Source organism: Saccopteryx bilineata, chromosome 3, assembly GCF_036850765.1.
Source record: "Saccopteryx bilineata isolate mSacBil1 chromosome 3, mSacBil1_pri_phased_curated, whole genome shotgun sequence".
Lineage (NCBI taxonomy): Eukaryota > Metazoa > Chordata > Mammalia > Chiroptera > Emballonuridae > Saccopteryx > Saccopteryx bilineata.
This window is the reverse complement of record NC_089492.1, coordinates 255,813,692-255,833,493: the sequence shown is the minus strand read 5'-3', so window position 1 is coordinate 255,833,493 and position 19,802 is coordinate 255,813,692. Positions and strand designations below refer to the sequence as shown.

At 45.9% G+C, this 19,802-nt stretch overlaps 1 protein-coding gene across 1 annotated transcript in view; it reads left to right on the top strand.

The window, feature by feature from the left end:
- The first annotated feature begins 9,848 nt into the window (after nucleotides 1-9,848).
- LOC136331195 (fatty-acid amide hydrolase 1-like) overlaps nucleotides 9,849-19,802 on the top strand; it is a 30,873-nt gene continuing 20,919 nt past the window's right edge. Inside the window, exon 1 of the mRNA XM_066269280.1 lies at nucleotides 9,849-10,199. Within this exon, the coding sequence (XP_066125377.1) occupies nucleotides 10,005-10,199 (195 nt within the window). The 5' untranslated portion in view covers nucleotides 9,849-10,004. The remainder of the gene's footprint in view (nucleotides 10,200-19,802) is intronic.

Sequence of the window (19,802 nt, the reverse complement as noted above, 5' to 3'; positions counted from 1 at the left end):
GCCTCTGCCTCCAGCTTGCCTCTCCCAATCCTCCTCCTCAGTGCCTTCTCAAAACACTGGTAGGATTGCCTTACACCTCTGCTTAAAATAATGGCTAATGTTTATTGAGCTTTCAACATGAGCCAGGTGCTATCTAAGCTTTTTTTAAAAATTATTTATTTATTTTTTGCAGAGACAGAGAGTGAGTCAGAGAGAGGGATAGACAGGGACAGACAGACAGGAACGGAGAGAGATGAGAAGCATCAATCATTAGTTTTTCATTGCGCGTTGCAACACCTTGGTTGTTCATTGATTGCTTTCTCATATGTGCCTTGACCACGGGCCTTCAGCAAACCAAGTAACCCCTTGCTGGAGCCAGCTACCTTGGGTTCAAGCTGGTGGGCCTTTCCTCAAAGCAGATGAGCCCGTGCTCAAGCTGGTGACCTCGGGGTCTTGAACCCGGATCCTCTGCATCCCAGTCCGAAGCTCTATCCACTGTGCCACTGCCTGGTCAGGCCTAAGCTCTTTTTGATATTTACAATTCTTAAAGGTTGTCACTATTATTATCCGCCATTTCTTAATGAGGAAACTGAGGCACAAGAGGTTAAAGTGACTTACTTGTTTACACAGTAATTAAGTGCCAAAAGTAGTATTTGAACTCAGGCAGACCGGCTCCTAAGCTAGGTTTCTCAGGCCAGAAAACTCCTTTCTGTAGATTTCTATTTTTCTAATAACACTGGGGAACAATTTTTTTTCATTTTCTGTTGCATGAGGTATTAGAACTTTTTCTATATATTTCTGCATTGCTGATTCCAAATCTGAAATCCGTTTTTTGGTGCATGCTCTAGTTTTTTGTTGTTGTTGTTTCGTTGCGACACCTTAGTTGTTCATTGATTGCTTTCTCATATGTGCCTTGACCGTGGGGCTACAGCAGACCTAGTAACCTGTTGCTCAAGCCAGCGACCTTGGGTCCAAGCTGGTGAGTTTTGCTCAAACCAGATGAGCCCGTGCTTAAGCTGGTGACCTCAGGGTCTTGAACCTGGGTCCTCCATATACCAGTCCGACACTCTATCCACTGCGCCACCTCCTGGTCAAGCTGCATGCTCTAGTTTTATGCAATTTTAATTTCTTTTTTTTTTTTAATTTATTTTATTTATTTATTTAATTTTTTTTACAGGGACAGAGAGAGAGAGTTAGAGAGAGAGTCAGATAGAGGGGTAGATAGGGACAGACAGGAACAGAGAAAGATGAGAAGCATCAATCATCAGTTTTTCGTTGTGACACCTTAGTTGTTCATTGATTGCTTTCTCATATGTGCCTTGACCGCGGGCCTTCAGCAGACTGAGTAACCTCCCACTTGAGTCAGTGACCTTGGGTTCAAGCTGGTGAGCTTTTTGCTCAAGCCAGATGAGCCCGCACTCAAGCTGGCAACCCCAGGGTCTCGAACCTGGGTCCTTCCGCATCCCAGTCTGATGCTCTATCCACTGTGCCACCGCCTGGTCAGGCTTTAATTTCTTTTTGTTACAGTGAATAGCATGCATTGGTTTTTAAATTGGAGTTAAAGGGCAATGACTCTTGGATTGAATATAACCACAAGGCAATTAATGTTTTACAAACATCACTTTTACATAATTATAGTTTTGTTGTGTTTTTTTTTCATTTTTCTGAAACTGGAAACAGGGAGAGACAGTCAGACAGACTCCCGCATGCGCCCGACCGGGATCCACCCGGCACGCCCACCAGGGGCGACGCTCTGCCCACCAGGGGGCGATGCTCTGCCCATCCTGGGCGTCGCCATGTTGTGACCAGAGCCACTCTAGCGCCTGAGGCAGAGGCCACAGAGCCATCCCCAGTGCCTGGGCCATCCCTGCTCCAATGGAGCCTTGGCTGCGGGAGGGGAAGAGAGAGACAGAGAGGAAAGCGCGGCGGAGGGGTGGAGAAGCAAATGGGCGCTTCTCCTGTGTGCCCTGGCTGGGAATCGAACCCGGGTCCTATAGTTGTTTTTAAATGTAAAAAATTATTATCTGATAAAAAACACTCTCTTATTTATTTATTTATTTATTTATTTATTTATTATTATTTTTTTGTATTTTTCTGAAGCTGGAAACGGAGAGGCAGTCAGACAGACTCCTGCATGCGCCCAACCGGGATCCACCCGGCATGCCCACCAGGGGGCAATGCTCTGCCCATCTGGGGCGTTGCTCTGTTGTGACCAGAGCCATTCTAGTGCCTGGGGCAGAGGCCATGGAGCCATCCTCAGCGCACGGGCCAACTTTGCTCCAATGGAGCCTTGGCTGCAGGAGGGGAAGAGAGAGACAGAGAGGAAGGAGAGGGAGAAGGCTGGAGAAGCAGATGGGCGCTTCTCCTGTGTGCCCTGGCCAGGAATCGAACCCGGGACTCCTGCACGCCAGGCCGATGCTCTACCACTGAGCCAACTGGCCAGGGCCTTTATTTTTAATTTTTTAATTTTTTTTTTTACAGAGACAGAGTCAGAGAGAGGGATAGATAGGGACAGACAGACAGGAACAGAGAGAGATGAGAAGCATCAATCATCAGTTTTTCGTTGCGACACCTTAGTTCATTGATCGCTTTCTCAGATGTGCCTTGACCGTGGGCCTTCAGCTGACCGAGTGACCCCTTGCTCAAGCCAGCAACCTTGGGTCCAAGCTGGTGAGCTTTTGCTCAAACCAGATGAGCCCGTACTCAAGCTAGCGACCTCGGGGTCTCGAACCTGGGTCCTCCGCATCCCAGTCTGGCGCTCTATCTACTGCACCACTGCCTGGTCAGGCTCTCTCTTATTTTAAGATTGAATCATGGCTTCTTCGAGTAGGCGTAAATATAAGAATAGTCCTGACACCTTCTGTTATATATGTGGCTGTTACATACTTCAACATCAAAGGCACAATATTTCATCATTTGTGACACATGCATATATTGCCTATTTTCAAGTTCCTCTTGGCGATCAAGACAAGAATTGGGCTCTTCATATTGTGTGTCATAATTGTGAGGAAATGCTTTATGGCTGGACAAAAGGAAAACACAAAGGAATGCCTTTTAGCATTCCCATAGTTTGGCGTGAACCTAAGGACCACAGCAGTGACTGTTATTTCTGTCTGATTTGTACAAAGGGCATCGGCAAGAAAAAACAGCATATGATCGCATATCCTAATATTCTTTCAGCAATACAACCTATCCCACACTCTGAGACACTCCTGGTTCTAGTTTTCAATGGTTTTATTTCTTCTAAGGATGAAGAAAGTGAACATGGTGATCAAGTGTATTTTGATAAGATGCATGAGGAAATGGTTGTAGAATCTGAAGGGTCTTCTTCTGATGCCAAGCAGTCATTAACCCCTCAGCAGTTTAGCCAACCCTAATTGAATGACTTAGTAAGAGATTTGGGCCTATCAAAGAAAGCACTGAGTTATTAGCCTCCAGGCTTCAAGAAAAGAATGTACTTCACCAGTCAGCTAAAGTATCCCATTTCAGGAAGCGTGAACAAATTTTTGTGGACTTTGTTTCCAAAGACAAACACTTTGTTTACTGTCATGATATCAGTAGTCTTCTCAGCCAGCTAGTTGTTACCACTTACAGTCCAATAGAATGGTGGCTATTTCTTTCTTTCTTTCTTTTTAAATTTATTTATTTATTTATTTTAAAACATTTAAAAATAAAAATTTATTCACTTTAGAGAGGAGAGAGAGAGAGGGAGAGAGAGGCGGGGAGGAGCAGGAAGCATCAACTCCCATATGTGCCTTGACCAGGCAAGCCCAGGGTTTCGATCCAGCAACCTCAGTGTTCCAGGTCAATGCTTTATCCACTGTGCCACCACAGGTCAGGCTAGCAACTATTTCTTGACGCTCTAAACGGAGTCTGAAATGTGTTCTCCTACACAATGGTAATGTTTATGTAGCAGTTCCAATTGGTTATTCAACTCATCTGCGTGAAGATTATAATGACATAAAAATTGTCCTCGACTTACTGAAGTATGAGGAGCATAAGTGGATCATTTGTGTGGATCTTAAAATGGTAAATTTCCTGCTAGGACAACAGAGAGGTTTCATGAAGTATCTTTGCTTTCTGTGTTTGTCGGATAGCTGAGCTCGGGAGAAACACTGGACACAGAAGGAGTGGCCGAAACATGAAGCTCTGGAAGTAGGGATGCAAAATATTGTGAATGAACCTGTAGTTAATCGAGACAGGATCATTTTTCCCCCACTTCACATCAAACTTGGCTTAATGAAGCAGTTTCTTCAGGCTTTGAATAGAAAAAGTGAATGCTTTCAACATATTATTTCTGCTTTTCCTGCCTTTTCTTTCAAGAAGATAAAAGCAGGTGTATTTGATGAACCTCAAATTATTATATTTTCACAAAGATGATGCCCAAGAAGACATTCTACATCATTATGCGTTAAGATTCACTTCCTGACCTGACCAGGTGGTGGCACAGTGGATAGAGCATCGGACTGGGATGCTGAGGACCCAGGTTCGAGACCCCGAGGTCGCCAGCTTGAGCGCGGGCTCATCTGGTTTGAGCAAAGCTCACCAGCTTGGACCCAAGGTCACTGGCTCGAGCAAGGAGTTACTCAGTCTGCTGAAAGCCCGCGGTCAAGGCACATATGAGAAAGCAATCAATGAACAACTAAGGTGTTGCAATGCACAACAAAAAATTAATGATTGATGCTTCTCATCTCTCCATTCCTGTCTGTCTGTCCCTGTCTATCCCTCTCTCTGACTCTATCTCTGTCTCTGTAAAAAAAAAAAAAAAGAAAAAAAAAAAAAGAAGATTCACTTCCTGAACAGTCACCTAGATAAGTTTCCTGAAAATCTTGGAGCTGTTAGTGATGAGCAGGGAGAAAACGCTTTCATCAAGATCTAAAGATGATGGAAGTGCATTATCAGGGCGATGGGACAGAAATATGATGGCAGACTACTGCTGGAGCATCAAACAAGATTGTCCTCAACAAGTACACAAACGCAAGAGCTACAAATGCAAATTTTTGCCTGAATAGAATTTAAAGTTTTGCACAAATTATATGATTAAAATAAGTGTTTTAAGGCCCTGGCCGGTTGGCTCAGTGGTAGAGCGTCGGCCTGGCGTGCAAGAGTCCTGGGTTCAATTCCTGGCCAGGGCACACAGGAGAAGCGCCCATCTGCTTCTCCACCCCTCCCCCTCTCCTTCCTCTCTGTCTTTCTCTTCCCCTCCCGCAGCCAAGGCTCCATTGGAGCAAAGTTGGCCCGGGCACTGAGGATGGCTCCATGGCCTCTGCCTCAGATGCTAGAATGGCTCTGGTTGCAACAGAGCAATGCCCAGATGGACAGAGCATCGCCCCCTGGTGGGCATGCCGGGTGGATCCCAGTTGGGTGCATGCGGGAGTTTGTCTGACTGCCTCCCCATTTCCAACTTCAGGAAAAAAAAAAAGTGTTTTAATATGTTCTATTTCAAAATGGTAGACAAATTCTGATGCAATCATATCTTTTAGTGTATTAGTGTATTTACTGCATTATATAAATTATTATATTTTCACAAAGATGACACCCAAGAAGACATTCTACTTCATTATGTTAAACTAAATGTTGAAAATTTTACAATAAGATGAAAACATAAAATCTTGAATTGCAAAAAAACTGTAGCTTACAGAGAAAAACTAATGTCATATTTGAGATCAGCACATTTGAATTAGGTAAGAACAAGTATTTTTGTGGATGCAACAAAAGTTTTGTTCCCCATTGTAATCAATGATGAACATGCATGGATTGCTTACTATATGCTAGGCCATATTTGAAATCTGGTACATGCTTAGTTTCTTCAGCTCACATCAGGAGTCAGTAGATGTCTGTTGAATTGAACTAAAGAATGCCAGAAGTGAATTGTGTTGGGACCCAGTGTCAGAGGAATGGAGTGACTACCCACTGTGACCTGAATATTAGCCTTAGTCTGCTACTGATTCAAGGTTTGTGTGCCTGATGCTTCAAAAGGCCAATATTCTGAGTTTGGAGTAAGGAAAAGTTTATTGATGGGAGAAGGTGCCAGTTCAAGAAGATGGTGGGCCTTAAAGCTTCTGCAAATCCATATTAAGAAAGCTCAGAATTTAGGGTTCTTTCCGTGTCACGGGAAGGGAGAATGGGCAGAGCAAGAGGTGTGTGACACCTAGGTACCAACAGAACTCTTTGTTCCCTGGTCCTGACCTCTGCTGATCTGAGTGCTGTCATTTTTTTATTTTTATTTTTATTGATTTCAGCGTGAGAGGAAGTGGGAGAGAAAGAGAGATAGGAAATCAATCTGTTCAGGTATGTGCCCTGACCAAGGATTAAAATAGCAACCTCTGTGCTTGGGGATGATGCTCTAATCCAGTGGTCCCCAACCTTTTTGGGGCCACGGACCGGATTAATGTCAGAAAATATTTTCACAGACCGGCCTTTAGGGTGGGATGGATAAATGTATCACGTGACTGAGACAAGCATCAAGAGTGAATCTTAGACGGATGTAACAGAGGGAATCTGGTCATTTTTTAAAAATAAAACATCGTTCAGACTTAAATATAAATAAAATGGAAATAATGTAAGTTATTTATTCTTTCTCTGTGGACCAGTACCAAATGGCCCACAAGAAAGAAACAGACGTGCATATTTTGTTAACAGAGTTTCTAAATTAACAAATTTTGGCCCAACTCATGACAGGTTACCAACTTGGTGATTAAGCCTCAGGAATGGCCAGTTTCCTTATAACTATAATCTTATTTTTTCCTCCTTAAGAGGGAGAGGGAATCAGAAAGAATGCTGATTCACAAAAGGGAAAATTGAGTTACTCAAGGTCACCCTCAAGTGATGGGTGAATCAAGGGCCAGAATCCCATTATTACATCAGGAAATGGAGTGAGGTGACCTTGCAAGACCTTCAGATTAGAGTTTCCATTACCTTGCATCTGTCAGCTCTCTTTAAAGAAACTGAGGTCCAGGTGTTACAGGTAAGCGAGAAGACCTCGATTCTTCTTGAGAGAAAGAATTCTATCAAGAGATAAAATGCAGCAAGTAAAGGAAGAACTTACTGGCCGAACAGGAAGGAAGTTAGACGAAAGGGGACCATGGAGACAGGTTCAAGGAGTTAGCCGCGGTGGGATTCAGCTGGTTTGCACAGGTTTGGCAGAACCGATACCTAATTTTTTGTTGAGTTCAGCGAACTGGTTGTTAAAATGGCAGTTGAAATCAGGGTTCTCTCTAAGGTGGGCGCCTGAGCAGCTGCCCAATGTGGAAATGACAAATGTACATTTTAAAGGAATGGGATCCTACCTCCTACAGTGAACAGATGGTTAAGGATAAATCACACATGCTTGAATAAAAGTGAAGAAAATTGCAAGACACCAATCAAGAAGCAATTTGGAAATATCTTTTTTTTTTTTTTTTTTTTTTTTTTTTACAGAGACAGAGAGTCAGAGAGAGGGATAGACAGGAATGGAGAGAGATGAGAAGCATCAATCATTAGTTTTTTGTTGCAACACCTTAGTTGTTCATTGATTGCTTTCTCATATGTGCCTTGACCGTGGAGCTACAGCAGACTGAGTAACCCTTTGCTCGAGCCAGCGACCTTGGGTCCAAGCTGGTGAGCTTTGCTCAAACCAGGTGAGCTCACGCTCAAGCTGGTGACTTTGGGGTCTCGAACCTGGGTCCTCCGCATCCCAGTCCAACGCTCTATCCACTGCGCTACCGCCTGGTCAGGCTGGAAATACCTTAAATAATAGTTTTATTGGTTTTTGTCAGGTATTATTTAATGTTTTTTTTTTCATTTTTTTTATTCATTTTTAGAGAGGAGAGAGAGACAGAGAGAGAGAAGGGGGGGAGGAGCTGGAAGCATCAACTCCCATATGTGCCTTGACTAGGCAAGCCCAGGGTTTCGAACCGGCGACCTCAGCATTTTCAGGTCAACGCTTTATCCACTGTACCACCACAGGCCAGCCAGGCTAATGTTTTTTTTCATTAATATTTTAAAACTCTTATTGTTTTATATACCTCTTTAATTGTTCTTATTTAAGTATTAAACACATGAAATAATAAACTACCTTTTGGTATCTTGTTTTTTTATACTTAAAATGGTCATTAGGGCAGAGAACTAGTTGTTAAATTATTTGAATCCCACCACTGGGGTTAGCCTGGGATGAGCTGCTGCTTCCTTACTGTTCCCCTGGTTGTACGTCTTGTGGGGTCCCCTTAGAGTTTAGGAGAAAGAGAGGGGCAAGGAGGTGCCTGAGGGGGAAGAAGAGAAAGGGGATAAGAAAGGCTTGGGCATACTTCCCCCACGGGAGAGCACACTGGGACCTCTGTTCTAAGGCAGTGGTCCCCAACCTTTTTTGGGCCACAGACCAGTTTAATGTCAGAAAATATTTTCACAGACCGGCCTTTAGGGTGGGATGGATAAATGTATCACGTGACCGAGACAAGCATCAAGAGTGAGTCTTAGACGGATGTAACAGAGGGAATCTGGTTATTTTTAAAAAATAAAAGATTGTTCAGACTTAAATATAAATAAAACAGAAATAATTTGTTATTTATTCTTTCTCTGCAGACCGGTACCAAATGGCCCACAGACTGCTATCGGTCCGCAGCCCAGGGGGTGGGGACCACTGCTCTAACCAACTGAGCTATCCAACCAAGAGCCTTATGTTTCTAAGTCTTCAATCCCTATTGAGTGCTGCTGAGTTCCAACTCAGCTCTGATGACCCTTCATAAGTTTCATATCCCTCTGTGGTAGGCAGTTAGACAGCCAAGCAGAGCAAGGACTCTAGGCCAGGCACAGAAGCCACCAGGATGGAAAGCCCTGAGTGCCTAATAATGGGCACAATTTGGAAAACAAGAACCTCACCCCCCAGGGTGACCTTTTGTCCTTTAGCTCAGTGGTCCCCAACCCCCCGGGCCCCGAACCGGTACCGGTCCGTGGGCTATTTGGTGCCGGTTCACAGAGAAAGAATAAATAACTTACATTATTTCCGTTTTATTTATATTTAAATCTGAACGATGTTTTATTTTTTAAAAATGACCAGATTCCCTCTGTCACATCCGTCTAAGACTCACTCTTGACGCTTGTCTCGGTCACGTGATACATTTATCTGTCCCACCCTAAAGGCCGGTCTGTGAAAATATTTTCTGACATTAAACCTGTCCGTGGCCCAAAAAAGGTTGGGGACCACTACTCTAAGCCACCTGTATGACCTACTGAAGTCACTTAATCCCTTTTGTCCTCAGGTACCTCATCTGTAAATTGATAATAAAAATGCCTTTCTCATATGTCTGTTGGGAGGACAAATGAGATAAAGCACATAAAGTCCTGTGAGAGAGATCTAATGAGAGAAGTATTGTGTGTGTAATCAACCCTCCAGCGCAAGTGACAGGGGATCCCAGGGTTGGAGAAAGGGGAGAGGGCAGTGGGTGGGCGTCCCAGGGCTGCCTCTCCGCAACCCCCCCCACCCCCGAAGCCTCCGCTGGGGAGAGGTGGACGCCCTATGGTGCTAGCCCAGACCCAAGGTTCTCTTGGAAAGATGCAGCTAAAATGTTTGCGGCGATTACTCAGGTCCGCGAGCCCAATCTGCCTCTGTGCCCAGTCCCCTTGGTTGGTCTTTCCAGCGGGGGCTCCAACTGTCTGCGTCTTCCAGGAGTTGGGGCTCTGGGGTGAGAGGGGCTGAGGCCTGGCCAAGCCGCGGCGTCGAACCGCTGCTACGCTGGTGCTTTTGATGCCGCCCACGGGAATCAGGTGTCTCTCCTGCTCCTGCAGCTCAGCCTGACCTAGTGCACGAGGACGCCGGAAGCGACCCCAGCGGGGCCGCCGGGCCTGACCTTGACCGTTGCGCGCCGCGGGCCTCGGGGCCGCTGCCCGGCAACGGCGCGCTCCCGAGCCGGCTTGGGGCAGCGCAGTTCTGCTCCCGCTCCTCCGGCGCAGGCGGGCGCGGATCCGGAAGGATCCAGGCCGGGTTTTGCTGCATAATCAACGAGTGCTATATCTCTCTCGTTCTCGGCAGCTCTAGGCGGCGGGAGATCATGGTGCTGGACGAACTGTGTACTGCGCTCTCTGGCGCCTCTGGGGCTGCTCTGGCCTGCTGCTTGGTGGCGGCGGCCATGGCTCTGCGCTGGTCTGGTCGCCGGACCGTGCGGGGTGCGGTGGCCCGGGCGCGACAGAGACAGCAAGCGGCCCTAGAAAGCATGGACAAGGCGGCGCAACGCTTCCGGCTCCAGGTGATGGTCGGGGTCGGGGTCCGAGGGCACCGGGCGGGAACACCCCCAGCAACACCTTTAGCTGCCCGGACACGCGCGGAGGGGCAGGTGGCTGGCAGCGCCGCTGTGTGGTAGCGCAGGTTTGTAACTTTCGGAACACCTTCTTGCTCAAATGCATTCCATTCTCTTTCTGAGCCAGGTGGGGTCAAGGGGAGGAAGGGAAACGAAAGAGACAGGATAAGTCTTGGAAGACCATCGCCGCACTGGGTCAAAAGAGGAGCTTTGCTCCGTGTCAGAGAATCTCAACACACTGATTTGGAACGCAGGCGTGAGAGCCAATAGGATGCTAGGGTTAGGACTTTGGAATAAGCCAAGTGATAGCCAAGGGAATCCGGCAAGTTTACGGTTCAGACTCCTTTGTGCGTGAGGAGCCTAAAAGGGGCCTGAGAAGGACTTTCCCAAATGCACAGGGAGTTATTGGTAGAGCCAGGCTGAAATGGAGGATTCCCCATGGAGTTGTGGCCAGCTCCTGACAAGCCCCTTCCATGAGCAGGTTTAGTTCTATCCCTTTCCTGAATGATCTGTCAACAAGCTATTCTCTCGCTGGATCAACTCAGTGTGTGTATGGGGGGTGGGTGGGTGGGTGGAGGGCCCTAGAGAGGGGATTGTCTTCCAGATATGTGAGACACTGGACCCAGTTAGAAATCAAAATGCTGACCTGTGGTAGTTGATGTATGTGCTGAGGGAGAAAAGACTTGCCATGAGTGTTTTGATAGGATTTCGGTGTGACAGGTAGGAAGGAAAGTGGTACAGTTGATGGGGACAACAGAGGCAGGAGGGTTTGCCTATGTGGGAGACTGATAGGGAGTCACAGAAAATTGTACATAACAGATGCTCAGAAGGAGCAAGTGATTTCTGAGCTGAGGTTGAGCTGGAACTATAATCTAGATGCCCAGTGGGACTATCCAGGCCCATTCCAGTGGAGAGAAACAGTGGAGAGATATTAGGAAAGGAGATTGGACCTTGGGTGGCAGCCAGCCCCAGGGTATAGCCTTGATTGAGAGGTTTGGCTAGATGTAATGGTATCAATTTACTACATAATATTCTTGGGCCAGCATATGTCTTATTTGTTTACTTATTGAAATTGAAATGTATCTGGTTCCAGCCTCTACTCCTCAAGCTGGCTGGAAAATCTACCATCAGTCAATTTTTAGGGTTCCTTCCGCCCAGGTTGGGAGACCCTGGTGTTCAATCCAAACTGGTCACTTCCTCTACTTGAGCACAGGTTCTTTACTCTCTAGTCCTCTTCCTGTCTGAGCTCCTTGGTGTCCCACTCGGGGATCCACTCAGTTCCTTCTTAGGCCCCCAAGTCCTTTTGTGCAGCCAGCTGAGTTCTGTCAGCTCCAAATGCTGTGTGGGACAGCTGCAGTGATTTGTCCACGGTTTCTGCCTACAGAACTCCCCTCCCAGTCACAAGGAACCCACCACCACTGGCAGCAGTGTGGGGTGGTAGAAAGGTCGGTCTTCCCTCACTTCAAGTCCAAGCGTCAAAATCTAGTTTTCCTCTGGAGTTACACCTTTCATTAATTTTAAGAACTGAATCTTCCAGGGCGGAAGTTTTGGCCCTGAAATACAAGAGCTGTTTACACACAGTCCCTGGTGCAAGAGAGCTTGGCTTCAGTACCCCAAAGCTTTGTTCTGCCAGGAGGGTTAGCCAAGAAATTACCTTTTGGCTTTTGCAAAGACGAGAAGAAAGGGAGAGATACCTCAAGAGCCTCACTGTTTTGAGTTCTGAGCAAAGGGGTTGGAATTCTTTTTTTAAAAATTTTTTTTTTTTTTTTTTAGATTTTATTTATTCATTATAGAGAGGAGAGAGAGAGAGAGAGAAGGGGGGAGGAGCAGGAAGCATCAACTCCCATATGCGCCTTGACCAGGCAAGCCCAGGGTTTTGAACCGGCAACCTCAGTGTTTCCAGGTTAACGCTTTATCCACTGCGCCACCACAGGTCAGGCGGAATTCTTTTTTTTTTTAGAGAGGCAGGGAGAGAGAGAGAGGCACATCCTGCTGCTCCTGTATGTACCCTGTTTGGGGAATAGAACCAGCAACCTTTGCTCTCTGCATTCCAAATGATGCTTCAACCAACCAAGCTATCCGGCCAGGGTAGGGGTGGGATCTTGATGATAATTTATAGGCATTGGGGTTCAGACGACCTACTTAGGAGGTCATCTGAACTCAGCCCCAGCCTGAGTGTCCCTGATCCTAAGACACCCTCTACTTGACTCTGGATTCACTGGATGACAGGTGTAAGAATGAGACGGCACTCCATCACCAGATGTGCAGGCTTTATTAGAGAAGAAAGACCTGCTGGGGCACCCCTCCAGGAGAAGTGCACCGGGTTACAGACTAGGGGCGAGTTATATAGTGTTTGGGAGAGCCTGAGGGGATACTGAGGCAAAAGTCCTGGTATGTCCGGAATGCTTCTCCTTGGGGGGCTTTGAGCATGTGGGGGTTGAATCAAAAGTCCTGGTGTGTCCAGAGCCCCTCCTTGGGGCGGCTTGTCAGCTTTTTGGAATTCCTCTGTATCAGGGGCGATAGTCCAGTAAGGGTGAGGTCTGACAGATAAGCGGAACATCAAGAGGGTAGTTTGGAATACACATATCTATCATTTCTCAACTCTGTGGTTACATATAAAAGAAAGGCAGTTATTAATTTTATAATATATGGTAAGGGATGATGAGGAGAAAGAGGAGAAAAAAAACTGGAAAATTATTACTTCTTCTGGAGAGAACTTGAGAAGGGAACCTTGCCAAGCCAAGTCCCCCATCCAGTTAAGAAGGTTGTCAGTTTCCATGCTGTAAGGTCTGAACCAGGCGATGTCCTCGAAAACCTGAGTGAGGAAGTAAAATAATTTTGCTAAGGTAATAGTTGTTAGTTGCTTGCTGCTAGTGCCAAGTGAACAGAGTGACATGGTGATATATGGTCTCCTGGATGAGCCTCATGAGTCATGCTGGTCTGGTTCCTCTCGAATGGGAAGACATGTGGAGATTTGTAGAGACAGGGAACCTGTTGGTGTAAGTTTTTAGAAGGATTGAATATGTGTGGTTTAAAAGGAAGGGGGTTTGGAGAACATTCAGGAGGGAACTTCTCGGGCTGAGGGGCGGCTTCTTCCTGCTGTCATCCCTACCTATTTGATATTTCCCTCGTGAAGTTCTCCTTGGGGTATTGGGGAATAGGAGTGTAAGAGTATTAGATTGTAGGTAATCCTAGAGATTTCTCTCATCCGGGCCTGTAGGAACTTGATAAAGAAAGAGGCAAGTTTTTGGAGATCAGGACTACAGAGATAAGGAGGGTTGTATAGTGTGTGTGTGTGTGTGTGTGTGTGAAAGTTCTTCCATGGTAAAGGTAGAGATATTTTTTCCTGGCAGCCCTGGAAAGAGCAGTTAGCTTGAGCTAAAATAAATATTTCATGCCTGTTTGTAGGCTCTTCTTCAGCCAAGAAGACCCAGTGATCTTGTCCTTTTACTATGTGAAGGGTAAAAAGACTGAGAAGCGTTAAGAGGTGATTGCTATTTATTCTCCTAGTTCTTCAGGGATACGGGAGAGCTTTAGGATTAGGGGACCTGTAGGGGTTGAAAGATAGGATTTAGGAGGTTTGCTGATATATAGTTTCAGATTTTTTCTGTTTCGCGAGGGCAGGTTTCAGGGTTGATGTGTAGGGTTAGGTAGATTTTTCCAATTTTCTGATTTGCAAAGGTCTGCATGCAGTTCTATAAGAAACTAGTAAACAAACATAAGAGGCAGGGTTCAAAAGTTAGAAAAATAAATAGGAGAGTGAGTGGACCAATGAAAGGCAATTGTCAAGATACCCAGGTTGTGCAAAACCACTGACTCTATGTTTACGAATTCTCTGGGCTTCAGAGAGAGAGAGAGAGAGAGAGAGAGAGAGAGAGAGAAGGAATAAGACAGGGCAGTGTGGCTAGTTTCCCTGTCCCTAGATCTACTTTTATAGAAATTTTTAAAGCAACAAGAAATTACCTGTATAGCTCGTTTGGTCCTTAGATAGATGGATAGTATTAGGAACTAGAAGAGGCTCATGGGGTGGGATTAGGTTGATATTTGGGGTGAGACAGATTAGGGTACAGGTTTCTGTTCAATTAGTAAGGAGATACATATACTCGTGATCCCACACGAGTAGAAAGCCCCTGATTGGGTGAGGCAGGCTGAGAGGTGAATAGAGAATAGAAGGACAAGGGGTCAGTTTTGTTTCTCTGTTTCTGAGCTCCAGATGGTCAGGGTGGAGGAAAGAGTCATCCCAATAAGTGGGGAGAGTAGAGGATTGTTAGCTAGGGTGACTGATTAAACATTCTTGAAAAACAGTTTTCTGACTGTTCAAATTATTTTTTCTTGGTACAAACCTATAACCTGCACAAACCTTCTACAACTTACTTAAACCTTCAGCTTTCATGCACTTTCTTATCCAGAAATAACTGGCCTTCATAACAACTTGCTTTTCCTTTTTCTTTCAAAAGTATTTCCATACCTTATACCTTCTATTATCAAAACCATACAATCCCTTTCTAGTCAGAACTCTTGATTTAAAAATCTTTAACTTCTAGTGACAATCAAGTTGACTTTCTTTTTATCCTAGTTTCCCTTTTCCCAAAGCCTGACTAAAAGAGTCCTTAGTTTTTTCATATATTTGCCATATGTAGACCAACCAGCTTCAGGTTTGTGGTTGTAGTAAGGCATGCCGTTTTTCTACTTTAGCAGCAGTGGGAGTTGTCAGGATCACGGTGTGTGGACCTGCCCATGTGAAAGTCAGTCCTTGGGTGATGTAATGCTAGAAGTGCCTCTTGGATAGTCTTTGAACAGTTTGCTGAGTAACCTATAAATCCTGCAAGTACTTAGGGAAAGGGTGGTTACATTTCTACACTTTGTAGTTAGAGTTTAAGTCCTAGTGACCACTGTTTCTAGCTGGAATTAGCAGCAGGTCCCAGCCTACAATAGGCATGGGGCATTGAGACAAGAGGAACAAAGGAGAAGCAATAAAATCAGACTGTCAATACCCACAGTAGAGATCTTTGAGGGATAAATAAAACTTAAATATTCAAGAAAGTCATAGTAGATGGCCCTTGTGTTTACAAGAAATGATATCAGCTTATCTGCTACTTGGAAGAAATACCTTAGGCTCGTGAACGATGTCCTTGGGCCTTCAGTGGCAATTCCCAGCACGCTGGGCAAGGTCAGATCACAGGTAGCTGGAGCAGGGCTAGAAGAGACTGAACCCTCCTTCCATGGAGCAAGGGGGCAGCTTACCTTCTCGTGTCCCTCTTTCCACAGCACAGGTGTGTCACTGGTGGGGCCGGGAAGCCTGGCAGGCTTCAGTTCAATGACCTTTCTTTCCACTCTGGAGCAGGACCTTGATGAAATGCTATGAAGCCCCTTAGGGCGCTGGAGCCAAAAGCTGGTATTTCCTGACTTCTTTTGGGCTTTATTTGCCTTTTCTGTTACTTCCTTGGTCATTATAGACCTTAAAAGCCATGCTCAGAAGATCTCACTGAGGGGCTTGACTAAGAGAGCAAAATTGGGAATTCAGTGTTTAAAGAAGCCTATTAGACTGAGGAAAGAAAATATTTGATCTGTTATGGTAGGTGGTTGGAGACTTGGAGGGTCTGAGTTTGATCTAGGGTGAGACTTCAGGTGGTGCGGGTTAAGGCGATGCCTAGATAGACTAGGGACTGAGAATAAAGTTGAGCCTTAGCAGAGAAGACAGGATAACACTTCATAGTGAGGAAGTTAAGAAGGGTGGTAATGTGTCTCCTTGAGGCAGGCAAGGAGGGGCTGCAGAGGAATAGATTATCTACATATTGTAAGAGAGTACTAGTTTTGAGATTGCATGCTGTTAAATCCTGAGCTAGTGCCTGCCGAAACAGGTGTGGGCTGTTTCTGATCCCCTGGGGTAAGACAATCTAGGTAAATTGCTGGGCTGTATTAGTGTCTGGGTAAAGGCAAACAGAAAGTAAGAGTCAGGGTAGAGGAATGGTAAAGAAGGCATTCTTGAGGTCTAGGACCATGAAGTGAGTGGTGTTTGAGGGAATGTGTGACAGTAACTTGTAGAGATTAGGGACTACTGGATGGAGAGGAATTACTGCCTCACTGACTAGGTGTAAGGCTTGTACAAGGCGATAAGCCCCTGAAGGTTTTTGAACAGGAAGGATGGGGGTATTGCAGGGAGAGTCCATGGGGATGAGTAAACCTGGTTTAAGAGGTGGGTAATTATTGGTTTAAGGCCTTAGAAACAGACACTGTTACACATTAAACAAAGACTTCACATATTATGAATTAAGGAATTTAAATGAGCGCGCTTTACTTGTTTCAATTAAAATTATACTAGAGATATTTTCTGACAAACAATGAGACAAGACGGATTATTCACTCATACAGTTCAATAGACGATTTTGGTTTTTTAAGCTTTTCAAGATGGCAGGGAGTTGTCAGCATAGAGGGGAGGAAGAGAGAAAGCAGAGGGATGGACAGTGTGAGCAGCTGGATGGAAAGAAGGAGGGTCAGAATCTGCATGAGGAGGAGGAGGAGATTAAAGTATTGGTGTGGCGCCACATGGTCAGAGGAGTCAAAAGGATTTAGCGCTCTGAGGAGAAGGGAGAGGGTAAGGAGGAAAAAGGCACAGTCACAGTTTGTAAGGAAGGAGGAGGGGTCGGAGAGGAGACAGACAGAACTGCAGTTTGTAAGGAGGGAAAAGAGGTCAGAGATGAGACAGGCACCGCAGCCAGAGCCACAGCTTCTAAGGAGGGGGGAGAGGACGAAGAACACAGTGGAGAAGGGAGAGGCCCCCGGCCAGCAGGGGAGGAGAAAGAGAGACTGGTGAATGAGAAAACAGGATTTAGTGAAGGGAAGGGCTTTCTGGAGGGAAGAGACTCCAGCAAAAAAGATTTGCTGAGGGAGTAGAGAGGGGTCCCGAGAGAGGGGTGCCCTCAGGGGTCAGGCAGAAGAAGGAGAGACTTGGGAGTTCATGGAGAAGGAAAGATTAGAAGTAGAGGTTTTAGGTGAGGTTTCTTTGGCCAAAAACGGCATGCGTGTAGAACAGAAGGCACAGAAATTAAGGACAGGAGAGAAGGGAGAAGAAAGCCTGCACGTAAGGAATTTCTGATGCCCTCCCCGTCTGGTGGCAGAAATTGTCAAGATGTCTTAGGATATTGTAATTGAATGTCCCGTTTTCAGGCCAATGGGAGTCACTGTCTAGTAGTCTGTACTGAGGCCACGCCGTATTAGAGAAGAAGATTAATTTCTTCGGTTTGAGGTCTGAGAGACCGAGTTTGGTGAGGATTTTTTTTTTTTTTTTTAATTTTGAGGAGTTTTATTGATTAAGCTGGCGGCATACACAAGGGATCCTTCAGACCCAAATCATGCAGCCTTGGTGAGGATTTTTATGAGACATCCTAGAGGTGTCTGGTCGGAAGGCTTAGACTCTGAAGAGCCCATAGTGGAGACAGGTGAGCAAGAGGGGGCGTCCCCGCCTTTTGTCACTGTCCCAAGAGGAGAGAATCTCCGTGTGGGGGAATCGTCCCTGATAGAGGTCGTCACCACCTGTCAGGGAGCTCTGAGGACGAGAAGTCCGAGAGAGTGGAGAGGTTTGGCTAGGCGCCTAGTCTTCCGTGCAGTCCACTGAGAATGAAAGTCAAACCCCGCAAAACGTGAGGCGTGTCAGAGAAAACCGTCTGACCAGGAAGGGGTGTTTTTAGAGAGAAATTTAGAGGCTGTAAGGCCAGGAGCCGTCATCGTGACCATTCACATGCAGGTTCCCATTGGATTCGGGCAGACGATAAAGAAATGGCGGAGTCAGAGGATGGGGGGCCATCCTATTTATTGGTGTCTCACCAAGACAGGCAAACCACAAAAGAAGACAAGGGAAAAGCAGAAAACCAGCTCTTCCCATGAAGGGCAAGGGATCAGGGGAGCCCCTGCAATTGTGATAGCAGGAACTGTGTGTCTGAGCTCCTGGTCTGTCCCACTTTATAGTGTAGAAAACCAAAATCCCTTAATCCGATATACAAACAAGGAAGTCTCCAATACAAAGTCACTTATCCAAGGCATAATTGGATTTCTCATGAGAGTGCACCACCCAGATCATACAATCAGTCAAGGGTGTGGGGAAAAGCTTAGTCCCAAAACCAAACCTCAGGCTACAACAACCTGGCCTGCTTATAGCCTGTCCCCCACACCCATTATAAGTCACAAGCGAGCAAACATATATATCATGTTTACAAACTTATTTGACCAACAGAGGCCAACCGGGGAGGGGGAAGGGAGAAACTCCTTACCTTTCTGGCCCAGCAGGGGTTCAGGACAGGGTTAGACTGCCGGCCAATCGACCTACAATTACACGTCCAAACAGAATCAGGGAGTAAGCCTGGGATGAGCTGCCGCTGCCCATTGCTTCCCTGGTTGTAAGTTTGGACGGCAAAGAGGGATCGTCCAGGCAGTTAGTACCCTGTCCCGGGTTTCGGCACCAAATGTAAGAATGAGACGGCACTCCATCACCAGATGTGCAGGCTTTATTAGAGGAGAAAGACCTGCTGGGGCACTCCTCCAGGAGAAGTGCACCGGGTTACAGACTAGGGGCGAGTTATATAGTGTTTGGGAGAGCCTGAGGGGATACTGAGGCAAAAGTCCTGGTATGTCTGGAATGCTCCTCCTTGGGGGGCTTCGAGCATGTGGGGGTTGAATCAAAAGTCCTGGTGTGTCCAGAGCCCCTCCTTGGGGCGGCTTGTCAGCTTTTTGGAATTCCTCTGTCTCAGGGGCAATAGTCCAGTAAGGGTGAGGTCTGACCGGAACATCAAGAGGGCAGTTTGGAATACACATATCTATCAACAGGGAGGTTGGTTTGGGCCTGTCTCAGCAGCCTTTCTTCCCGGACTTTCCCTGCCCGGCCTTGAATAGAGAGGGGCGCCGAGGTAAGCAGGGCCCTGAGTAGGCCTTTGGAGAATACAGCAATTTGTAGCACAGGTCCCACCTGCTAGACTCCAAACAAAGCTGTTGGGAGTCCGGATACTTCCTGTATTCCAAAAGTGGTTTTGGAGGAAGGAGGAATCATAAACATTTCCTGAATCACCACAAAATAGTTATCGCTAGATTTAGAACAACTCTAGAGTAAAGTGTGTTTCCAGTAACTCTCTTTTGACCGTGTGAGGCTTATCAACCTGTAACAGCTCTTTGCCCATTTCCCCACCCTACATTCTAAATGAAGTTTTGAAATCCTTTCCAAATCAAAGAGAGTGATAAAGTAATGACGAACTTTAACCTTGACATAACCAGAAGGGCCTGTGGGAGGAACTAGGGGTTATGGGAGGAGTTCTGACACTGTGTCATTGGATAGTCCTACATGGAAAAACCTAGGTTTATAACAGAGTTCTATGATTGTAACAGTCCCTCCTTTTAACTTCCACTTTTTCTTTATAAAGTTTCTCCTCCATCTTTGTTTGGATCAGTGTGTGCATATGGTTTACCATTTCTGCACACACTGGATTGCAATACTTTCTTTTCCCTGAATAAATTCCTTTTTTTGGTGATGGAATACCTAGTTGATTCTATTGTTTTCCGTCTGCA